The sequence below is a fragment of the Diabrotica virgifera genome, chromosome 10, assembly GCF_917563875.1.
Source record: "Diabrotica virgifera virgifera chromosome 10, PGI_DIABVI_V3a".
In the NCBI taxonomy this organism is placed as follows: Eukaryota; Metazoa; Arthropoda; class Insecta; order Coleoptera; family Chrysomelidae; genus Diabrotica; species Diabrotica virgifera.
Window position 1 is genome coordinate 59,963,253 of NC_065452.1, and position 25,733 is coordinate 59,988,985.

Sequence of the window (25,733 nt, forward strand, 5' to 3'; positions counted from 1 at the left end):
CTAAGATAGTCTTCTTCAGGCGCTCGGTCTGTTCTTTCCCTGTCACTTCGAGGATGAGGTCCCCTCTTATGCCTTCTTTAGTGCTTTTAACGCTAATCCCCTTTTTCCTCGTGTCTACGCTACCCTTGATTTGCTTGAGCAACTCGGCGTAGGATTTTCTGCCTCCCTTCATGATCACCTTCTACGCCTCCACTCTCCTTTCCCCTAGTTTATACTCCTCCAGCGCGAGGTGGAGGTTCACACTCATAAAGGTGAGTTCCAGGAGCTTCCTGAGGTTGCTACCTCTGTAGCTCCCACTACTCTTAGGTATGCCTCTCTGGTCTCCAGTGTCTCCATGTCTTCCCTCAATTTATAAATAATTGTCAGTAGTCTCTCGTCACCGTCCATTTCCGTCACCCTTGTCTCTACGGGGGACCATGAAAATAGTCTGACGGTTTCCTGGGTTCTCTTCCTTCTGATTCTTCCTTGTAATTGTAGTCATAGTATTAAGTTGGAGGTACTCCACCTCTCCTGGTGTGTTTGCACCTCCTGCACATATTCCCAGTTCATGTTTTCCTTTATCAGTTCGTGGAACCTTTCTTCCTCACCGAAAAGTCCATGTTCCACCACCACTACTAAGTCGCCTGCAAGTTTATTCCCTCTTCCCGGTTTAGCGACCGTATAGTGAACCTCTTCCAATTCGACTTTATAATGTCCTTTATTTTCCCCTGAGTTCAGGATCGTTGCGATCATTTTTATCCCTCCTTCACTAAGATTTTCGGGGAAGAACTCGTCGAAATCCATCTGTGTGGACACTCGTACAGTCTCCCTAGTCGTTTTTTCCTCACCGGTTTTCTACACTATTCTATTTCGTTTCTTAATGCTGCCGAGGGCGACTTGTCTGAAAGTAACCTCCATGTCTTCGGTGATTCTCTTAAGGTTTTGTACCTCATTCTTGATCTTGACCTTAATGTTTGTATGGTCGGATATTAGTTTCACTAAATTATTTGTAACGCTGGTAAGTTACTCCATTGCTCTTACCATGGCCGTTATGTCCGAGCTCTCCTCCTTCTCTCTAAGTCTCTAGGTGTTTTCTCCCCATGTGAGGAGCTCCTCTGCAAGGTTGTCTCCTGTGGAAGATCCGTCTTGATCAGGTCGCTACCCCTGACTGGAGATCTTCCAGCAGATCTTCTTCCGAAGATCATAGTCTCCTCCTTCCTCTTTTCCTCTTCACTGAGTACTTTCCCTTTGTTCCCTTTACTACAATGAACACCTGATCATCTCATTCATAGCTTGTTTCAGCTGCACCATCACTGGTGACTCGCTCCATTATCCCTTCGTTTTGTTGTTTCCCTTTTTCCTGCATGATTAAATACTTATCCATTTGCCATATAGTTCCCACGAGTAGGGGCAATCTATACTGTCTGGCGAGGCAGTGCGCCCTTGCCAACGCTAAGGCTTAAATTACAAAGGAGTTTCACCAGTTCTTCGAGGGCTCCGTTTGCGACCGTCTGACGTTTGGCCATTCACCACTTAGGTACGGATCGCCTGACACCGTGTGTGGTTGCGGATTTTTTATCGAGGTTTACTCTTATGCTGTATGGAATTTAGTAAAAAATTTGAAAATATTCAAAAAGGTGATTTCTATTGAACACAAATCATCATGATTTTTGTTAAATAATGTTTTTGAGCCAATAGATTCTTTTTTAGTAGCAAGTGAAAATTACTCATACTTTTCGAAAATTGTTTTCGAGTCTTCAGAGAGTATCAAAAAGTAGCAGAGTAAAACAGATACTGGGAAACTGAAGCTATATTTTTGTGGAATATTAATATAATTTACTATTCCCAATAAAAATAGTAAATTATTTTATGGATTTAAATTAAAATTAGTAATATTGATTTACTTTACACGCATTAGGATTTCAAAAAAGTTTGATGTCAAAGTTTATATGTGTCATTGTTTAGATATTAGGTTGGCGCCTTTTTTAGAATTTGGTCTGGCGCCTTTTTTTATAATTTGGGTTGGCGCCTTTTTTATGAGCCAGTCCGGCCCTGCTAGGGTTCTTCTGTTTTGCCAATTCCATAAATCCAGATCGAAATCCTGTCATGGCTTGGGCCCCATCGGTACATATGCCAATTACTTTCTCCCATAGAAGTTTATTGATTACTAAAAAATCTTCAAGAGCAGAAAATATGTCAATGGCTTTAGTTGTTGTTTCAAGAGATGTTGAAAACAATATTTCCTCCAGGAACCGTTTTCTGTTAATAAATCGACAGTAAAACAATATCTGTGCATGCTTTGAAATATCAGTTGTTTCGTCACACTGCAAAGAAAAAACGGTGAACCTTTTAATTTTTGCAATAGTTGATTTTTCAAATCCAAGGCCATGTCATCAATTCTACGTTTAACTGTGTCGTTTGAGAGAGACATTTTTTCTACTTTCTTACAACTGTCTTCACTAAGTACGGTACTACAAGCAGTAAGTAAACAAGATTTAATTAGTGACTCACCAATAGTATGTGGTTTCTTGTCTTAACTATCAAAAGTGCTATTTTGTATGATGCTTCCACAGCTTTCTCATTTTTAACACGAAAATTTGCAGTAGAGTCAAGTTTCATACGTTTTAGGCTGCTTTTTTTGGCAATAAAAAAATTCTGGTTTCAAAGAAGAATGATTTGTAATTAGATGCCGTTCCAAACGTCCGGGGCGCATTGCATCATTACTAAGAACAGCATGGCAGTTGACACACTGGGGTAAATGACTGCCTTTTTCTCCATAAAGGTAAAACCATACTTGTATAATCGTCTGAATACAATATTTTCTTTGGAAGTGATTTAGCCATTTTCAAAGCTGTTACACAACACTATTAAATAATTCATAAACAATCACTCTGTTATTAAATAACGATTACTACAAATAGCACACAGACCTGTCGACTGAGACTGACGCGTGAGACTTAGTCACTGAACTGGAGCCAGGAGTGCTTGCAATACAGTGTTGGTAAATATACTTTGCGCTCCTACGATGTTGCCATACACAAGACTGTCGTGTTTAACTCAGGTTGTGTGTTTGAGTAAAACGATTTTTATCACGTTTAAATAAAGAAATATTTCTAAACAAAATAAAAATACGAAATAAAAAATATTTTGTTTTTTAACAAAATGTCGAAACCCAAAAGACTCCATTTTCAAACAAATAAATGTTTAAAAATAATAAAATCTTTGGATTTCTTAGTTCGGAAACAGATTCTCTCTTATACCTATTCCCATCCTTCTAAAAATTGCAAGGAAAAGGGTGATGAATGTATAGACATGGGGAGTCTACATAGTTGCACTCCACAACATATCAATTCACCGAGGTAAAGATCAACAAATCTGCTTCCTAGTACTCGATACGTGAGTAGTACCGTGGGTAGATAAAAGGCATTATATTTAATTTCGATTCAGAGATCATTACCATCTTTCTATGGACCATTTCGAACTCTTTTGTTCTCATCAGGAAAGCAGCTGTAATGATGCTCATATATTTTTTAATTTTAATTTTTTTTTGTACCCTCACGCCTCCCCTGAAATTCTCTCACGCCCCCCAGGTTGAGAACCACTGGTGTAAGGTATCTAGTACTAAAAGGTACTCTTGCTTTAAGTCGATAGGATATACCGTTTTCCAGAAAAACCGATTTGAAAATTTTTCGTTTTGTGAATTTGAAAAAAAAAATTTGAAAAAAAACTATTTAGAAAAACGAAAACTGGTACGTGTATTTATATTCCAGAGATGAATCGATTTCTTTAATTGCGAATTTTTAGTACCGGCCATATGCGTCCGTTTTGGGTAGGTCAACGGATATTTTATCGCATAATTTTTTGTCTTTAGTTTTTAAGCATTTTTGACACTAGATTATTAAATTATAAGGAATTGTAGTACCTACCTAAAGTTACTCTTGCTTTAAATTGGTGAAATACACCGTTTTTTTAAATTTTTTAAATTTTTTTTAAGTTCAAAAAACGAAAAATTTTCAAATCGCGTTTTCTAGAAAACGGTGTGTTCTACCGATTTAAACAAATGTAACTATTAGTACTAGAATACCTCAGAATTTAATAATCTAGAGTCAAAAATGCTTAAAAGTTAAAGACAAAAAAGTTATGCGATAAAATAACCATACCCCTACCCAAAACGGACGCCTATGACCGGTACTAGAAATTTGCAATGAATGGAATCGATTTACCTCTGGAAGAAAAATATGTGTACTTACCAATTTTCGTTTTTCTAACTAGAACCGTTCTGGAGGCATTTATGAAAAACTAATTACAAGACGCCATCTTTAAAGAGCTCTAGCTTTCTTAGGAAGCATTTTCGGACTAGGTCTAGGTGAATTGGGTTAAATTGTCTTAAAATTATCTGAGGAACGTCCTGTCTTCGTTTGTAGGTAGAGTTTGTGGACACCCTGTATATCAACACTGGATAACAATATATCTATATAGGTACTGTATTATTTAGAATAAGCTGAGATGTGAACTTGCTAACTTGCAGAGGTCTTTTTGTTTTACCAGATCCTATGGTCTAACACTAAAGTATGTAATAAGATTAACTAAATATGTTTTTTTTTTATTTTAGTTGTCTTGGATGTAAACTATGATGAAAAAGATGAAAGATCGTACTACCAGCAGATATTCACGTCGCCGACTAAAATAGGGGCAGGCTTTTTTGGCGAGGTGTACAAGGCAAGAAACAAACACAACAACACCATATACGCAGTAAAAGTTTTTAAAAAGTCAATACCCACAATGTTCATCCACCGAGAAGTAATGAACAACGAGAAAGTTGGGGTTCACCCCAACTGTGTTAGATACTTCATGGCTTGGACTCAATTTGGAGAGGGGTATCTGTGTCTTGAAGCTTGCCAAACAAGCCTGACCGCCTTCATGAAGAAGTATAGCGTCCCACAAAATACATTGTGGGACATACTAATGGACATAACTAAGGCATTAAAATATTTACATGGCAAAAACTTGGTCCACTTAGACGTTAAAGCGGATAACATTTTAGTGAGTGGAACCCATTTCAAACTCGGTGATTTTGGCACATTATTCGACCGGACAACGGTAAGTAACCAAAAAAGTAATGGCTGTTACATGTACACCAAATTCCGACATTAATATTCGTTTATAACAAACAGATACTCAGAACCAGTACAAAGATTTCAGTATCTTGGTTGCTGGATAACAAATGATCTTGATCACGAGCTCGAAATACGTGCTCGTATAGCTATAGAGTATGCCAAAGTTGTTAAGCAGTTTTCCTCAATCATTATTCCCATCCCAGCAACTGTTTTCCTCCATTGCTCCAGAGCTTTCTGGATGTATATTTTAAATAGTGTTGGCGATAAGCAGCACCCTTGCCTTAAACCTTTTGTAACAAGGAATGGTTTCGACATAGATTTTTCCTGTCTAATGCAGCTTTTCGGGTTTTGATACATATTTTTAATTACTCGCACATATTATCCTTCACTTATGCCTGTCGTCGTCAAAATTTCAAAGAGTTTCTTTAAAGGTATCGTATCGTAGGCTTTTTCCAGATCAATAAATGTTAGGTGAATAGACAGATTCCTTGCTCTTCTTTTCTCTATTACTTGTTGCATCACGAATATGTTATCTGCGCACGATCTACCGGCGCGAAAACCACTTTGTTCTTCCATGTCCTGGATTTCTAATTCCACCCTATTCTTTAATACTCGGCCATCCAACATCCCCATTGCACTGGTATACCTATAGCTCTGTAGTTTTTGCACAACGTTTTGTCTCCTTTTTTGTAAATTGAGCTAATTTATGCACAATTCCACAATTTCAGTCTTCTGGTATTCGTTCTCCCTACGCCCTTCACCATGCACTTGTTGAAGAGTTCCGTCATCATTTCGTGCAGTATGTCTAATCCACATTTTATCAGTTTTCCCATTTTTTGATTCTAATAATAAGGCTTCTTTTATTTCTTTTGTAGTTATTTTCCTAACGTCTATTTCTCTATGTCTATTTCATTTAGCCCGATCAGGGAACACAAAATTTTATGAAAACCTCCAATAAAAATAAAGGAAGGATGAAAATTTGGGAATAGGTAGTTGAAATTGTCTATTATTATACCGGGTGTCCACTTATATTTTCCCCCATTTTAACTGCCTATAACTTCTAAACGGCTTAAGATAGAAATATGCGGTTTTCGATGAAATGTTTTATTTTAGTAAAAGTTTTGTATGAATGGATTAAATTTTTTATATCGCTTTCAAATACGAAAAGAAAAATGGCGGATTTTTGAAAAAAACGTTGTTGACTTTTTTTTAATGGAACACCCAGTATATTTTATTATAAATTGAAAGAAAGGTCATTCACCTATCCAGCGATATAAAGTTTTTCAAAATCAGTTGTCAAATCACTGAGTAATTAATTTTTAAAATGAGCGGTGCAACGTGGATATCACATACCTAAATAACAACTAAGCAAAATGATATTATGTTATGTGATTTCCACATTGCATCTTTCATTTTAAAAATTATTTGCTCAGTCATTTGACAACTGATTTTAAAAAATTTAATATCGCTGGATAGGTAAATGACCGTTTTTTCAAGCTACAAAAATATACTAGGTGTTTCAATAAAAGAAGTCAACAACGTTTTTTTTCCAAAAAGCCGCCATTTTTTATTTAAAAGCGACATAAAAAATGGTCATTTACCTAAAAACTTGAAAAAACGGCCATTTCCCTATCCAACGATATAAATTTTTTAAAAATAGGTGGTCAAATGACCACCTGGTGGAAATGGTGGTCAATTAATTTTTAAAATGAGAGATGCAATGTGGAAATCACATAACATAATATCAATTTGCTTAGTTATGTTATTTAGGTATGTGATATCCACGTTGCACCTCTCATTTTAAAAATTAATTACTAAGTGATTTGACAACCGATTTTGAAAAACTTTATATCGCTGGATAGGTGAATGACCTTTCTTTCAATTTACAAAAAAATATACTGGGTGTTCCATTAAAAAAAAGTCAACAACGTTTTTTTCAAAAATCCGCCATTTTTCTTTTCGTATTTGAAAGCGATATAAAAAATTCAGTCCATTCAGACAAAACTTTTCCTAAAATAAAACATTTAAGCGAAAACCGCATATTTCTATCTTAAGCCGTTTAGAAGTTATAGGCAGTTAAAATGGGGGAAAATATAAGTGGACACCCGGTATAAGAAAAAGTTTACAATTCTACATCCCCTCCATTTTACAAAAATTGGAAAATACGGGGTGAAAAATATACGTTCAAAATAAGTCCGGAATTGGATAAAATGACTAATTACTCTAAGCAACTTTTGTTCTATAGAGTTTTTTTACTAAGTTAATACTTTTCGAGTTATTGGCGAGTGAATATGTTCATTTTTAACAAAAAAAAACATGTTTTTGGACGGTTTTTCGGAGAAAACTCAAAAAGTAAGTATTTTAGCGAAAAAAATATTCTTAGTAAACATACAGACAGCTTATAAAAAATTGAAAAAAATGGTGTATGCTTGAGGTCTGCAGATCCAGTAGAAGCAGAGTTGCAGCTAATGAAAAGTAGGTTCTTCTTCGTCAAATTCCAAATCGAATATTTCAATGTGAAAACGGAGCACTTTTCGGGGAAAATTCATTACAACTTTTTAAATTGTTCAAAAAAAGGTTTATTTTTGTTTTTTAGAACAATTTCTAACATTAAAAGTAAGTGAGCTACGCTCAAAATATTTTTGGTCCCTTTTATTTTTTGGTAAAAAAATGGCGAAATTCACACCTTAATTAGCTTCTCAAATAAAATTAATCGTTACCGCTTCACAAGTTACTTTACTTATGTATTGTTTATATTATCTATAAGTTTCATTGGTTCAAAGTGCTCTGTTTTGAAAAAAGTTGGGTTTAAAATAAAGATTTTTTTAAAATTTTGACAAAAATCGTAATTGTTTATGGAATTAACTTAAAAATTATTAGTAATACTAAAAATCTCAAAGGGTAATAAAATGTACGTTTTGCTTTTGTGAATATTTCTGAATTTTAGTTTTTTGGTTAGACAAAAATTGGTTATGCTATGGCTATTCAAAATTTGCCTAAACTCGTGATTAGTTACTCGTTCAAGCCATTTTAACTAGAGCTTTTTAAAAAAGAAGCACTTTGAACCGATGAAACTTACAGATTGTATAAATAATACATAGACAAAGTAACTTGTGAAGTGGTAATGATAACATTTATTTGTGATGCTAATTAGGGTGTGATTTTCGTGATTTTTTTACCAAAATATAAAAGGGACCAACAATATTTTGAGCGTAACTCACTTAGTTTTAATGTTACAAGTTTTTTTAGAAAACAAAAATAAACCTTTTTTTAAACACTTTAAAAAAGTTAAAATGAATTTTCTCCGAAAAGTGCTCCGTTTTTGGGTTATTTCACATTGAAACATTCGATTTGGAATTTGACGAAGAAGAACCTACTTTTTATTAGCTTCAACTCTGCTTCTACTGGATCTACAGACCTCATGTATACACCATTTTTTAAATTTTTTATTAGCTATATTTTTGTTAATAATATTTTTTTCGCTAAAATACTTACTTTTTGAGTCTCCGAAAAACCGTCCAAAAACATGTTTTATTTTGTTAAACATGAACATATTCACCCGCAAATAAGTCAAAAGTATTGACTTAATGAAAAAATTCTATAGACCAAAAGTTGTTTAGAATTAGTCATTTTATCCAATTCCGGTCTTATTTTGGATGTATTTTTTTCACCTTCGAGAGGGGGTATTTCCCTCAATTTTTGTAAAATGGAGGGGATGTAGAATTGTAAACTTTTTCTTATATAATAATAGACAATTTCAACTACCTATTCCCAAATTTTCGTCCTTGCTTTATTTTTTTGGGGTCAAATTGTTCTTTGATCGGGCTAATTTACCTCAAATTCGGGTCTAGTTTCCTTCAGTAGTATCTTATAGTAATCTTCCCATTCTTTGGTACTTATTAAATTTAAAATACTCTGCCCTTTATTTTCTTTTCTTATATTTTTTATCGATAAAAAAGTATCTCAAACTTAACATATGAAAAACATTTCGTTTCTTGCACCCGGTATAAGCCCAAAAGAGAAGTTTGAGCAACCCTTTGCCCAACGGTGTAAATATTAGAGAAAAATTCTAAAAAAAAATGGGCGAAATCCGTGCCTCCGTTCACGAGAAAATCAATTATCAAAATGAGCATCCTTTTTGGTGGTACAAAATTTTTGCGGTTAATTCTGAACAATGTACTTACATTTTAATTAATTTTATAGCCAGATATATCACAAGATGAGCTAGCCAAAAATAAACCTTCGCGGGACATAAAGGACTTAGGAAGAATGTTCACCAAATTGCTCTCTGATGTTACTTGGTCCTCCCCTACGACAGAGACAGCACACTACACTCCTCCAAGAGTGTCCGGTACTGAATTAATGAAGTGTAAGTATTGACTATTCATCGTCATCACGTAGCGCTACAACCCTGGGTGGGTCCTGGCTGACTGTACAACTTTCTTCCAATTTGTTCGGTCTTCCATCAACCTAGGGTCAAATGGGATATTCATTTTTCGGAGATCTGCTTGGATGTTTTCCCTCCATCGCATTCTGGCGCGTCCGAGTGGTCTTTTGCCTGTAGGAATATCCTCCCATATCAGTTTTATACGTCTCTCGTTATGAAGTCTGTGCACGTGGCCTGCCCATCTTAGCCGCTGTGATTTAATTTCTTGGACAATATCGGTGACATCGTAGAGTGCTTTTAATTTGATATTGATTCTGATCCTATACTGGCTTGCGTTAATGTCGTGGTGAGGTCCGAAAATTTTTCTAAGTATTTTTCGTTTGAAACGTCTAAGCTTTTCTTCGTTTGCTTTGGTCATGGTCCACGTTTCGCATCCATATGTTAGTACAGGTCTGACGATGGATTTATAGTTTTTGATCTTGGAAATTCTTGTAAGATTTTTTTATTTTATAAGCTTATCCAGTGCGAATAGACAGCGATTTGCCGATTGGATTCTGTCTTTTATTTCTTCAGTAACATCGTCGCCGGCTGTGATTACGGCCCCGAGATATTTAAAACGTTGTACTCTTTCAAAATTGAAGCTATTTACCGTCAAATTTTGTCTTATCCTGTCTCTTCGTGTCGTTCTATTTATACGCATATATTTCGTCTTCCCTTCATAAATCTTCAGCACTATTTCACTTGTTGCTCCTTCCACCTTGTTGAAAATGTCTTTTGTGGATAGGATGGAGTCTCCAACGAGATCAATGTCATCTGCGTATGCTAGTGCCGGGGACCTTGAACCGATAGCAGTCCTGTTTTTATTTCGACCGACCTCATGGCTTCCTCTAATACTCTAATACAAGGTTGAAAAGTAATGGAGATAACGCATCACCCTGTTTGAGTCCACTGTTGATTTCAAAGATGCCAGACAGTTTATTATTTACACGTACTTAAGCTATTCCACCCTCCATACAGACTTTGACCATCAGCTTTTTTGGTATTGAGAACTCCGCCATAGCATTCCATACTTGGCTTCTTTTTACGCTATCATATGCCTGTCGAAAGCCTATGAACAGATTGTGTATGGGTCTGCTATACTACCATCCCTTTTCTAGAAGCTGCCTCAGCGTGAATAGTTGATCTATTGTTGATCTGTTTGCCCTAAAACCATCTTGATATTCGCCTAGGACATTTTCAGCTTAAGAGGTTAGTCTACTAAGAATGAGAGGATTTTATATGCCGTGTTTAGGAGTGAAATTCCTCTCTAATTCGCGAATTTTGTTTTGTCCCTTTTTCTGTGACTGGGCACTATGATGTTTTCCTTCCATGTTGCTGGTATCCTTTCTTCTAACCATATTTGTGTTATTAACTGGTGGATTTGGTGGATATGGTGCGTCTCCACCATATTTCAAAAATTCTGCTGGTATCTCCGTACCCCGGCGCTTTGTGATTTTTCAGCTTATTTAAGGCTTTTTGGGTTTCTTCAAAAGAGGGATTTTTGACGGGTATGTCCGCTGTGATATAGATCTCTTCTTTGTGCTGTTCTTCCTGTATGATGTTTAGAAGGTCCCTGAAATACCCGTTCCATTCTTCAGTTGGTTCTTTTTCGTCGATTATCATTTGGCCTTGATTGTCTCTCAGTGTAGGGATAGAATTAGTTCTATGTCCTCTTTTCTCAGTGGAAAAGAGGATTGACTACTGAAGATAAAAAAAGTAATAATGTAGTAATCTCTTTGACTATTTAAATATCTTGTAAAAATATATCTGGACCACGTAGATTTCTTGTCTTGGCTGCTTGCACAACCCCCTTCCATCTCGAACGGATGTCCTTAATAGTTGGGTCAGTAAGTGGCCCCAATGTTCTTAAATATAATATGACCATATGTTATCTCTTCAGTGCATTCGTGGACGTTCTAAGGACCTTCTCCTTGTCGGGGCTTCCTCCCAGATTAAATTGGTAAGCCGGTTATTAGGGAGCCTATGGACATAGCCTGATATTAGACGTTGCGATTTTAGCCATATACACACAACCAAACTTATAAGAATTCATCTGATATTTCTTATTATTTCGTGCGAATTAAAAAAACGAACAAACGAAGTCAAACAATATTTATTTTAAAACAATCTAATAACAAATATGTACATAAAAATTAAATAAAACAATACAGTATTTAACAAATTGAAACTAGTTGTTTTAAAGTCAATAGCAAAAAAAATTTCAATATAAAACGAATAATGTTTAAATTGTTTTTATTTATATTTTTTTGTTTTTTTTTTTGGTAGTCAGTGTTATCACCTCTAGTCCTTATGCAAGCTTCAGTTTGCGTGGGCACGCTCCTAATCAAATTATCAACATTTGTGGTAGGTTGCTCCTAGCGTTACCAGGTGTCCCGATTTGCGCGGGACGTCCCGATTTGCAGGGGTCTGGGGACGCGTAACGATTTGTACCTGATCGGGACATTAAATGTCCCGATTTTGACCCACGAAAACCAATTTCAGGAGGACTGGCAGTGAATTTTAGAACTAAGTTATAAAAACAAGGCACTCCTAAAAGCGGCAAAATCGAATGAAAAATATAATTTTAATAAAAAATAAATAATTTACTTAATCTACGATTTTTTTGTAATTTCTTCTGATTATTGTTATTATTATGTAGGATTAAATACAGATTATAGAAACACCTTGTAGTCCAGTAAATGAACTGGAAATACGGCGATACGGTGTAATTTTCAGGATCAACTACGAATTACATAAAAATTTGGACGGCTTGTGCCATTCGTTGCTTTTACTCGGAAGGTGACAGTCACCACTATTTGGGGCTGAAAAACCGCGCGTTTAAAATAAGTTCGGAGACCGATAAATTGACTAATTCTGAGCAATTTTAGTTCTATAGAATTTTAACTTAGTTAATACTTTTCGAACCCAGCAAATGCAAAGTTGTAACTCATGGAAAATACGTTCTTATTCGTCAAATTCCAAATCAAATATTTCAACGTGAAATAACCAAGAAATGAAGCACTTTTCGGGAAAAAACAATTAAAACTTTTTTAATAAAGCTATAATTTTATGTTTAAAAAAGTTTCTAGCATCAAAACTAAGAGGGTTATGCTCAAAAATTAAGTTGACTCCTATTTTTTTGGTAAAAAAATCGTGAAAATCTTCCCCTACTCAGCACCCCAAATGAAATTAATCGTTAAAGCTTTACAAACAATTTAATTTACTTATGTATTTTTTACATGATTGAAAGGGCCGGAACGAGTCACTAATCACGAGTGTATGCAAAATATGAACAGCCATATTTGAACCATTTTTTGTCAACAGAAAAATAAAATAAATCTATCATATTTTTAAAAGCAAAACCTACCTACTTTTTACTCCTTGAGATTTTTAGTATCCCTAATACTTTTTAAGTTATTTTGAAAAAAGGGCATTTTCCAATATTTTAGGAATTTTTTTTTACTATAAAACCAATTTTTTTCAAAACTAAGCACTCCCAACCGGTAAACCTTACAGATCGTATAAACAATACACATATAAAGTAAATGGTAAAGCGGTAACGATTAATTTTATTTACGGTGCTAAATAGGGGGAGATTTTCACGATATTTTTTTACCCAAAAGAGGAGCCAACTTTATTTTGAGGGTAACTCGCTTAGTTTTATTGCTAAAGACTTTTATATAAAACAAAATTAAAGATTTTTTTAAACACTTTAAAAAGTCTTAAAAAAATTTTGCTCGAAAATTGCTTAATTTTTTGGTTATTTCAAGTTGAAAAATTCTATTTGGAATTTGACGAATAAGAACTTATTTTTGATGAGCTACAACTTTGCTTTTACTGGTTTTATAGACTTTCTGAACATACAATTTTTTTTTTGCTTTTTTAAAAGCTACATTTTTGCTAAGAAAATTTTTTTCGATAAAATTACTCGAAAAGTATTGACTTAGTTTATAAATTATATAGAACAAAAGTTTTTTAGAGTTAGTCAGTTGATCCATTTTGGGATTTACTTTAAACGCGCGTTTTTTATCCCCGAGAAGGGGTAACTGTAACTGTCACCACCCAAGCAAAAGCAACCAACAATACAAGTTCAACTTTGAAGTAGACAGTAAGTAGAACCTGAAACCAGATTTTCATGCAATTCGGAGTTGACTCTGAAAATTACACTCCAAAACGGTCATTTACTGGGCTATTGTTGTTTATTTGTCCCGATCTACAATCCTAAATCCCGATTTGTTTTTGCTTATGTACCGATTAAAAACAAATCGGACCTGGCAACACTAGTTGCTCCATCCTTCACGAGCAGCTTGTACTAGACGTGCGGTGTTTTGTGGATTATCCCGGCGAGCTATAATTTTTCTTTTAAGTATATCCCACAAATACTCTATAGAGTTAAGCTTGGGTGAGCAAGCAGGCCACTCCCAACAAGGGATACCTTCTGCTTCAATGATGTCTTTAGTTACTCTAATGGTATGTGGAGGTCCATTATCATGCAAGAAAATTAAATTGTCTCCTGTTACACCTATCCAGAGCCTAACTACAGGTTATCAACATACCTGTGAGCAGTTAAAGTTGATCGGATGAAAATTAAAGGAGTTTTTTACGGATCACAATTCCTCTCCAGAACATTACACTTCGCCTTGTATATTTGTGAACAGATCTGACAGTTTTCGCTCTTGCTTGTCTTCCTCGACCTCTAAGTACACGATATCGTGGGTCATCTAATTTTACACACATCCTGACTTTTCTGAAAATAGCACATTTTATCATTTCCCAATGTTCCAGTTTTGGTGGTGAAGACACCATTTTAGGCGATCAATTTTGTACTGCCTGGATTATTTGGGAACCCATAATTGTCTCCTGCTGTGCTTCATTGTGCTTCATTGGCACGAACTCTTCTTCTTATCGTTTCAACAGAAACAGTTACACCTGTAGCTTCCAAAAACTGCCTTTGGAGCTGCAGGTGAGAAATGATTGGGTGTCTTCCAACTGATTGGGCAATTAAACGATCATGGCGAGCTGTTATTACTTTTTGGCGACTTTCCCTTGCTTTATTTTTGAGCTTTCCTAGTTCCTGGAACATTACTTGCTCCACAAGACCAATAATCTTTCCCCGTTGTAAGTTCTATAATTCCACATGAGGCATATTTTCGTTTGTAGACGCAAAAGTTAGTTTATTTATATTCGTTCAATTTGCAACTCAAGCAAATAACCTATATCGTACCGAACTGTACTATCTGATTGTCTTATAGATTTATTTATTTTCAATAAAAACCTTTATTCTTCGCAACAATAACAATTTTTTTCAAAAGAAATAAATATTACTTTGAAATATATGGTGATTCCATATAAATTTGGTTGTGTGTACATGTGTTTGACATCGGCATTTGTTCTCATCAAGCATGGGTTAGTATTCGGGTCGTGATGATAGGGCCCAATGATCCTTCTGAGGATGTTTCTCTAAAAACATCCGAGTTTTCTTTCTATAGGTTTTGTCAGCGTCCACGTCTCACACACATACATGAGCATCGATCTAATCACTGTGTAACATATCCTGATATTTGGAATTATAATCGATTCGCTAAACTCAGACACAATTTGCTAGTGATTTTAGTAAGAAATTTTGCCAATTTGGTAAAATTGGCAAAAAATAATTACTGAATAATTGTTGAATGGGTTGCATATGTGAGTTCATTTTAAATGAAGTAAAGAAACAAAGACGTACCTACTCACAATCATTTAATTTACTTCGACGACTGGTTTCGATCTCTACAATACACAGATCATCTTCAGGTCGGCGTTACAAGTGATTAAATGCTACAATTAAAGAAAACCAGAGTTAGAACAATGTCTGTTTGTTCTAACTCTGGCTTTCTTTAATTGTAGCATTTAATCACTTGTAACGCCGACCTGAAAATGATCTGTATATTGTAGAGATCGAAACCGGTCGTCGAAGTAAATTAAATGATTGTGAGTACGTCTGTGTTTCTTTACTTCAATTACTGAATAGTTAATAATTACTAAATAATTAGTAATTTTGACAATTTTGTCAAAATTGTCAAAAAACAAAAAAATTAGCTACTAAAATCCCAGCCAGTTCTGTCTAAGTTTAGCGAACCGACTATAAGAGTGTCATGGAGGCTATAGGTATATACAGGGTGTCCCCGAAAATAGTGCGTTCCTTTAAGGTATGGATGTAATACAAAGTTAACCGTTTCCAAAACAAAATTACATTGTTCTCCATATAAGCGAACTTTTATTTTCATAAAATTAACTAATTTGTACAAGAACTGTTTGTGACTTAGGTTATTGACACCACAAATGTAGGTCAGACAGGTACACCTGCAAAATAATTGTACCACCCCATGAATGAAATCCAACAAAACAAGAATTTGTTTGTTTGTTTAGGATGAAGACAGGGTTTAATGTAAATACTTATGGCTAATGCTGCAACTATTTTTGAATTGTGATTGTCTATGTTTAGATTTTTGTATACATAGTTGTTAGATTTCAATTTGCATACTAAAATGCCTTTTGGTTTTTTGGCCAAACGGTTGCATTTAGAAAAAAATGTTATAAGCCTTTTTTGCTCTACATGGTGCCTTCTACCTATACCTTTAAGGGACGCACTATTTTCGGGGACACCCTGTATATATACTATTATGTATCACTTTATCAATCAAAGATAGAATAAAAATTTATTTTTTTTTAACTTAACGCGGGCACATAAATTTGATACACCCTGTATATTGATTTGTAACTAGTTGTTAGAAGGTAGCTTTTACGCAGTGGGTTTCTCCTTAATGAGTTTTTCCCTGAAGAATTAAAGACATTTGTTAATAAGTGAAGTGAAAGACAATTTATTTCGGATTATAATTTTAAGAAGATTTTTTGTTACAAGAAAGGTAAAATCCACAGGTAATTTTAATTATTAGTTTTTAGAAAAATAAAGGTAGAGAGATTTGGAATTTTCAGTCTGTTTGTTAAAACACAAGAATTTTGTATAATTTCCGAAAAGTGATTAGTTTGAGTAGAAGTATTGTTTGAAAGAATGCCTGGTTTTTCGAATGGAAAAGAGAAATGTTTCTGATTGGCTTGGCAATTTGGAAGGGGGAAAGAGAGGTTTTGAATGTTCAGACAGTTTGGAAAAGAAAGATATTGTGTTGCGGGCATCCAAGAAGGGCAGTCGAAAGTTTTCGCGTAGAGTTCAGAAGCAAGTATTAGTGGTTTTGTTTGCTAGTGTAGAGTAGCTGAAAAGTGGAACGAGAGACAAATCAAATCGAGAAGAAATACCTCTTTGATTCTGTAAAGTTCAAGAGAGTAAGTTACAAGATTTATCGTTATTAAAATTATTGGTGACACCAAGTAAAAAAGATACTTGGTCTCAGGAGATTATTATTGAGAGAAAGAGAGGAGAGAGTTTTGGAGTTTATTGAACGAGTACTGGTCAAAAGCGGCCTGGCTTGTGGTTTGGAGAAATAGTTGCTGGTATGCTGCTGGATTGATGCTGAGTACGGAGAGGACTTTGATTGGTAGCCTAACATAATCAACAAGGAAGAGCTGCTTGGGTCAAGAGGAGACATCATTGTGTGTGAATCAAAAATGTCAGTCAATAACTTATGTGATAGATGTTCTTTATAATCAGAAGTTAACATATTTGCGTAAAAGCATATGAATTAAGATTCCAACATTTCAATAATTTAATAGGAAGTATAAGTAGTTTTGCAAATACCTAAATTTGTTTGTATAGCTTATTTTATAAATGATATCAGGAACAAAGCGATAAATATTTGTTTAAATTAGATTAATTATATTATGGTAAAAGTTCCATTTGGACAATTATGCCCACAGGATTTAATTGATAGATTTTCAGAGCAGTGCTTTTGATAATAAAGGTATTTGTATGTGCTTATTTATGATTTTTCTATTTATTTCCTTTTCCTATTTTATCCCGATAAGGATCAACTAAGAGATACTGAAGCCACGAGAAAGGATAAGTATAACCTAAGATAATTTTAGTTAATTTTTGTGACAAAAAGGCGCCCTGAGATTTTTTATTAATTGTTTATGTATGATTTGCGTCAATTCAATAATTAATTAAATAAATACTCAATTAAAATAAAAGTAATAGAAAGCAGATCATAACAATACATATGTTTGCAGCCTGAATTCAATCTTTTGTCTCTTCCGTGATATCGTTATCTGCGGTGATTGTCATGCCATGCAGCCGCTTCAGAGTAAAAATCTGATCTATGATCGATTAATTTTTTTCTGAATCCAGCTTGGTATTCCTCTATATAACAATTTTTACAAAAGGTTAACCTACTTAAAGGATATTGGATAAGATTTGTATGTCGTATTAAGTAGGGAGATGCCTCTATGATAAGGTAACTTGGTTTTGTCTCCTTTTTTTATTAGAACAGGTCGATTTTTATTATCAAACGCTTTTATTTAGTTCAATCGTTTGCGTCAAATCTTTAGACGTTAATTTGACTGCCTTTTCTTCAATGAAAATGAATGAAATTTTGCAGACATATGCATTCGCGGGAACAATACACGAATAGTCGATCAAAATTTTTTTTTGTGTTTATAAATTGTTTAAATAAACAAAAAACGATTTTAATGGAAAATGCTTAAATTCTCTTGTTTTTTCCAATGTAGAAACTTGAAACTTTTACAGATTGTAGCTAATTATATGAACTATACATAATTTCACTTTTTACGTTAATTGTTTACGTTATGCTTCATACATAAACAATAAAGTTTCAAATTTATCCAGTTTCTGTCCGATTTCTATCCAGTTGTCAGCGAAAAAAAGTTATGGCACCGCAGAGAGACGAATGCTACCCTTAGTATTGTGTTGGGTTTCGACTGTCCATAAAACGTAAGGTTCGGCTGTTGACTACACTGTCGTGAACTTGGGCCCGAAAGTGTTTGCGTAAGGACAGGCTTAAAAGCCTGCAAAGCTTACGTTGCGTTGAGCCGAGTACGATCATTAAGGTACGTATCCATACAAGGGTGAACCCCTCTCGGTGTAGCTGCTCAAATGGATACGGCATGCGCTCCCCTACATATAAACCACAAACCGGTTGAATCGAAGAGGGTAAGCGCCGAACGGCGATCACCGACGTATCCACTATGTGGAGCTACTACACCGATCGAGGTTTACCCTTGTATGGATACGTACCTTTAGACGGCTTGCGCATCGAAGAACTGCGTTGCGAGAAATTAAGGGTCTACACTGCAATAGTAAAGTATTAGAAGATATGGAAATACTGCGAAAACTGTAATAGGTGTAAATAATGATTTTGATTTAAGAAATGTATGAAGAAATTACAGAAAATGTACAATGTATGCATCAAAAGTTGAAATAAATGCAAAAAAGGTATCTGTCATATACTTACATCCTTTTTTTAAACATGACGATATATTTGAATGTTTGAAAAGTGTAAGACTAAAAAGACTTTAGTTATGAGTGACTAAAATTAAAGTATTATAAAAAAACAACTATAAAGCAAAAAATAAAAAAAAATAAAACCCGAAGGATTATTCGAAAAAAAAAAAAAACTGTTAGACATATTAAATATACAAAAATCTCACACATTCGTTAATAAATTGAAAAAATCTAACACATTCGTTAAAGAAAAGCGTGGGGCGCGTCTTCATCGAATAAACGGTTTGAGGATAGCGTCCCACGCTTTTCTTTAACGAATGTGTTAGATTTTTTTATTTTTTTAACGAACGTTTTTTTCGAATAATCCTTCGAGTTTGATTTTTTTTATTTTTTGCTTTTTAGTTGATTTTTTATAATATTTTAATTTTAGTAACTCATAAATAAAGAAAAGCGTTTCTTAAAATTTTTTTTTCATATTTTTTTATTTTTAAATTATGATTTGTTGACGTATATGCTATAATAGTGAGATCATCCATTTGGAGGTGATGACGTAATCGATGATTTTTTTAAATGGGAATAGAGATAGAGTGATACCTTATTTGAAAGGTAATTCAATTCTCTATTCAGTAATATAAACATTAACATCATTATTTATACAGGGCGACCAAAAAATTTTTTGAATTAAACTAATTGATGCAAAAAGATGCAATTTATTTGACTCAAAATACATTTTACTGCTGCTAGATAATAGGTATAATAAAAAAATATGAAAAAAATTTTTTAAGAAACGCTTTTCTTTAGTTACGAGTGACTAAAATTAAAAATATTATAAAAAAATCAACTAAAAAGCAAAAAATAAAAAAAAATTGAAAAAATCTAACACATTCGTCAAAGAAAAGCGTGCCGCGTCTTCATCAAATAAACGGTTTTCGCCCCACGCTTTTCTTTAACGAATGCGTTACATTTTTTCAATTTTTTTTTTATTTTTTGCTTTTTTGTTGATTTTTTTATATTTTCAATTTTAGTCACTCGTAACTAAAGAAAAGCGTTTCTTAAAAAATTGTTTTTCATATTTTTTTATTTTTTACTTTTTAGTCTTACACTTTTCAAAAATTAAACTATATCGTCATGTTTATTAAAATATGTATAAAACATAAATATATGATATACAAATATGAAAAGTAGTCGGAATCGGCAAAAAATTTGAAACTTTATTGTTTATTTATGAAGCATAACGTAAACAATTAACGTAAAAAGTGAAATTCATATAATTTTATTCATATAATAAAGTTCATATAATTAGCTACAATCTGTAAAAGTTTCAAGTGTCTTCATTGTAAAAAACAAGAAAATTTAAGCATTTTCCGTTAAAATCGTTTTTTTATTTAAACAATTAATAAACATAAAAAAATTATTGACTATTCATGTATTGTTTCCGCGAATGTATATATGTCTGCAAATTTTTAGTCATTTGCATTGAAGAAAAGGCACTCAAATTAACGTCCAAAGATTTGACCCAAACGATTGAACTAAAGAAAAGCGTTTAGTTAATACGCCAAAACGAATTCTAATGTTAATTGTAGCACAAAACGTCTCTACCGGTGGTTTTTCTAAGACTACCATAGAAACACGAATTTTTTAATTCGAGTTTTGGTTGAAGTTTTGTTTCGTATCGTATTGAAATTTGACACGAATAAGCGCCGATTTTTATATAAACAGATATGAGCGTTCAAATTTTGAAACTTTATTGTTTATTTATGAAGCATAACGTAAACAATTAACGTAGAAAGTGGAATTATGTATAGTTCATATCATTAGCTACAATCCGTAAAAGTTTCAAGATCCTACATTGTAAATAACAAGAGAATTTAAGCATTTTCCATTAAAATCGTTTTTTTTATTTAAACAATTAATAAACATAAAAAATTCTTTTTTATTGACTATTCGTGTATTGTTCCCGCGAACGCATATGTCTGCAAATTTTAATTCATTTGCATTGAAGAAAAGGCAGTTTATTTGTTAAGTAAACATTGCTTTTCGCTTAAATTAAATCTTCAAACAGCCACTTACCTGCCTCTTGGTAGTTTGAACATTTAATTTTACCGATAAGCAATGTTTATTCCTGAAATAAACATTTTTTTGTATTTTCTGACAGCCGTAAAATGTATCTTGAGTTAAATAAATTACAGAAATTCTTCTTTTTGCGTCATTAATTTAATTCGAAAATTATTTTTTGGCCACCTTGTATAAATAATGATGTTAATGTTTATATTACTGAAGAGGGAATTAAATTACCTTTCAAATGAGGTATCACATCACCCCTATTCCCATTAAAAAAATCATTTATTACATCATCACACCCAAATTGATGACGTCACTATTATGATATACCTATATTTTATAAAATCGTAATTTCACAATAAAAATCGCCCTGTCTCTGGGGATTTTTCTCCAAAAATGGCCTTTTCACCAAAAAATGAATTTATTCGATAATTTTGAACCTCTCTGTATATTAACGAATTTGCCCTTACTTTTTAGATTCTACTACATTTAGAAGACTGTTGGAGAGGATGATAAATTTTGACGAAACTGCCAGGCCAACAGCGGCGGAAATACTAGAACTACCCGAATTGGAAAAAGCGGTTCAGAAATACGAAAATAACTTGAGAAACATTTATACTGTAAGTTTACACTAAATTAAACTATTTCTAATGCTTTTAATATTTTTATAAATATTTTGCAGCCGGAGAATTTAGAGGATCTGGAAACATTTGTGGTTCCAGCACCACAATCTGCAGAATCTCTACCTCGTTGCTCAAAAGACCTGTGAATCGTCAAGTAAGTAGTTATCTTTATTATTATTATACATGTGCGATATTTTCTTTAGGAGCGGTATCCATGGTGCTGAAATTGACGGGGAATTTTGAACAGAAATGTATATGTTATAGTTTCTTAGAGAATCAGCCGTTTAGCTAAGAAACCAGTCACTTAGCTAAGAAGCGCTTCTTAGATTAATGAAATTTAATGTCTCCGCCCTCTTTTCTACAAGGCTGAAAAATCCAGCTTTTTAGACAATTTTCGAAGTTTTTAGTCTAAAAAGCTAAACTCTTCAGTCACTTAGACTAGCGTCATACAATTGCCCCGCCTCTTCTCTATAAAGCTGAAACCGGAGCAGTTTTATAGAAGAATTAGAAAACATCTGTCAAAAGATGAAATTGTGAGTCTCTAAGTAGGGAGGTATAACGCCAAATGGGATCGGAACTGGAATTTCCGTTATGTCAAATGATCTTTTGTTATTTTTTAACGAATAAACTAAAAAAACATATGATCATATTATTTTAGCACGAGCATTGAATATTATTTAAGGTACTAGTACACTTTAGAAGACCAGAAATAACCATTTTTCAAGATTGTTTTTCTCAGAACCTTTGTACAAAATGAATATAAAACTTTTTACATATTAATATCTAACTCTTAGAGAATACAAAAATACATCTTTTTTCATTTATGCACATACCTACACTACTAATAAATATTGTAGAGGGGGCCAAAGTTGAGGCCTCGAAAAAAAGTAGTTCTGATGGCGGACAGTTAATCTCAGTGTAACATGGTACGTTAACCCTTAGCATTGAATAAAATATAATAGGTATAGTTTATAGTAATGTAAATATGTTCGTCATTGACCGGTATTGAACTTATCCATGTTATGCTTTATTGTTGTATATACAAGGTGTCCCAAAAGTAGTGGAACGGTCGAATATTTCGCGAACTAAATATCGGATCAAAAAACTGAAAAATACGTTTTCAATCATTTTTAAAAATCTATCCAATGACACCAAACACCAACCCCCACTACACCCCCTGGAGGTGGGGTGGAGGGTAACTTTAAAATCTCAAATGGAAACTCCCAGTTTTTCTTGCAGATTTTAATTCGTTACGTAAAAGTAGGCAACTTTTATTCAAGACATTTTTTCGAACTGTGGATAGATGGCGCTATAATTGGGAAAAACGATTTATCCTGATACCATAGGTAAATTATAGAAACGGTCTAATATCTCACGAAATACACTTCCAAATGAGAAAATAAGAAACAGATTTTTAATCTTTTTCGAAAACCTTTCGAATAACACCAAACGTGACCCTCCAACCCACCCCCTGGAGGTGGGGTGGGGGTAACTTTAAAATCTTAAATAGCAACCCCCACTTTTTATTACAGATTCGGATCCGTCATAAAAAATTAAGCAACATTTATTTGAAACATTTTTTAGAATTGTTAATAGATGGCGCTTTAATTGGAAAAATACGATTTATTAGCGCCATCTATCAGAAATTTTAAAAAATGTTTCGAATAAATGTTGCTTAATTTTTTATGACGAATCCGAATCTGCAATAAAAAGTGGAGGTTGCTATTTAAGATTTTAAAGTTACCCCCCACCCCACCTCCAGGGGGTTGGTTGGAGGGTCACGTTTGGTGTTATTCGATAGGTTTTCGAAAAAGATTAAAAATCTGTTTTTTGGTTTCTCTTTTGGAAGTGTATTTCGTGAGATATTAGACCGTTTCTATAACTTTACCTATGGTATCAGGATAAATCGTTTTTCCCAATTATAGCGCCATCTATCCACAGTTCGAAAAAATGTCTTGAATAAAAGTTGCCTACTTTTACGTAACGAATTCAAATTTGGAAGAAAAATTGGGGGTTTCTATTTAAGATTTTAAAGTTACCCCCCACCCCACCTCCAGGGGGTGTAGTGGGGATTGGTGTTTGGTGTCATTGGATACATTTTTGAAAATGATTGAACACGTATTTTTCAGTTTTTCGATCCAATGTTTAGTTCGCGAAATATTTGACCGTTCCGCTACTTTTGGGACAGCCTATATAAACGAACCAGAGAAGTGACGAGACATTCAGATCAATCGATTAGTCACGATGAAGCAATAATACCTTAGTTATTGTTTACATATATATATATCAACAAATGAAATAGAGAATGTGGAAAAATCCCCTTACGAATAACTCACACATCCCCTATTTCGGGCTGGGAAAAATTTTCTGAATAGAATCAAAGATCCAAACACCAGTTCTCAGAAATGTGTTTCGCCCTCTTCAACCTCCCTGGGCTCGTCGGTAAAGATGAGAGGTTGAATATCTTTAGACACATTCCATCAAAAAACAACATCCGAGATATATAAACTACATCCATATATATATATATATATATATATATATATATATATATATATATATATATATATATACATATATATATATATATATATATATATATATATATATATATATATATATATATATATATATATATATATATATATATATATATATATATATATTAGAGCGGAGTAATTTATATGACAAAAAAAAAAGTCATCGGGTCACAATCAGTTTCTGATTCTACAATGAATTCTGTGAAAAAAAAACATTACACCATAGGTATCTGATGAATTTCGAGGCGCCACATTTTTCATTTTAGTTTTGAGGTACATCAGAACTCGTCATTTTACGACTTCTGATGTACATTGAGGTTGATTGTGGACAAAATTTTAACTTCTTTTATTACGGAAAAGTTTATTTTAGTAGCTTTTGAGACGAAGAATCCATTTTTGATATCTATTTTAACCAAAATTACTCACCAGGGGGCGCTACAATGCAATTTTGTGAACGTCAGAAGTTGTCATTTTATGACTACTGATGTGCATTGCGGTTAATTGTGGACAAGTTTTAAACTTTGTTTACGGAAAAGTGAATTTTAGTATTTCTTGAGACTATAAATTTAAATTTAATATGTTTTTCTACCAAAAACACTCACTAGGGGGCGCTACAATACAATTATATGAATATTAGAAATTGTCATTTTATGACTTCTGATCTACATTGCCGTTGATTGTGGACAAATTTTAAAGTTTTTTTTTTTACCGAAAAGTGTATTTTAGTAGCTTTTGAGACGAGGAATCCATTTTTGATATCTATTTGTACCAAAAACACCCACCAGGGGCGCTACATTGCAATTTTATGATTATCAGAAGTTGTCATTTTATGACTTCTGATGTACATGGCGTTTGATTGTGGACAAATTTTAAATATTTTTTACGCAAAAGTGTATTTTAGTAGTTTTTGAGACGAGTAATCTATTTTTGATATGTATTTCTATCAAAAACACTCACCAGTTGGCGCTACAATACAATTATATGAATATTAGAAATTGTCATTTTATGACTTCTGATCTACATTGCCGTTGATTGTGGACAAATTTTAAAGTTTTTTTTTACGGAAAAGTGTATTTTAGTAGCTTTTGAGACGAGGAATCCATTTTTGATATCTATTTGTACCAAAAACACCCACCAGGGGGCGCTACATTGCAATTTTATGATTATCAGAAGTTGTCATTTTATGACTTCTGATGTACATGGCGTTTGATTGTGGACAAATTTTAAATATTTTTTACGCAAAAGTGTATTTCAGTAGTTTTTGAGACAAGTAATCTATTTTTGATATGTATTTCTATCAAAAACACTCACCAGGGGGCGCTACAATGCAATTTTATGAACATCAGAAGTTGTCATTTTCTGACTACTGATGTAGATTGCGGGTGATAGTGTACAAATTTTAAACATTTTTTTATGAAAAAGTTTATTTTAGTAGTTTTTGAGACGAGTAATCTATTTTTGATATGTATTTCTATCAAAAACACTCACCAGGGGGCGCCACAATGCAATTTTATGAACATCAGAAGTTGTCATTTTCTGACTACTGATGTAGATTGCGGGTGATTGTGTACAAATTTTAAACATTTTTTTACG

The 25,733-nt window shown here is 33.5% G+C and overlaps 1 protein-coding gene across 1 annotated transcript; it reads left to right on the forward strand.

Moving 5' to 3' along the window:
- The first annotated feature begins 895 nt into the window (after positions 1 to 895).
- On the forward strand, positions 896 to 21,746 carry LOC126893030 (membrane-associated tyrosine- and threonine-specific cdc2-inhibitory kinase-like). The gene is made up of 5 exons (XM_050662972.1): positions 896 to 923; positions 4,592 to 5,079; positions 9,300 to 9,465; positions 21,455 to 21,597; positions 21,660 to 21,746. Exons 1-5 carry the CDS (start codon positions 896 to 898, stop codon positions 21,744 to 21,746), a joined length of 912 nt encoding a protein of 303 aa, XP_050518929.1.
- The last annotated feature ends 3,987 nt before the right edge of the window (positions 21,747 to 25,733 follow it).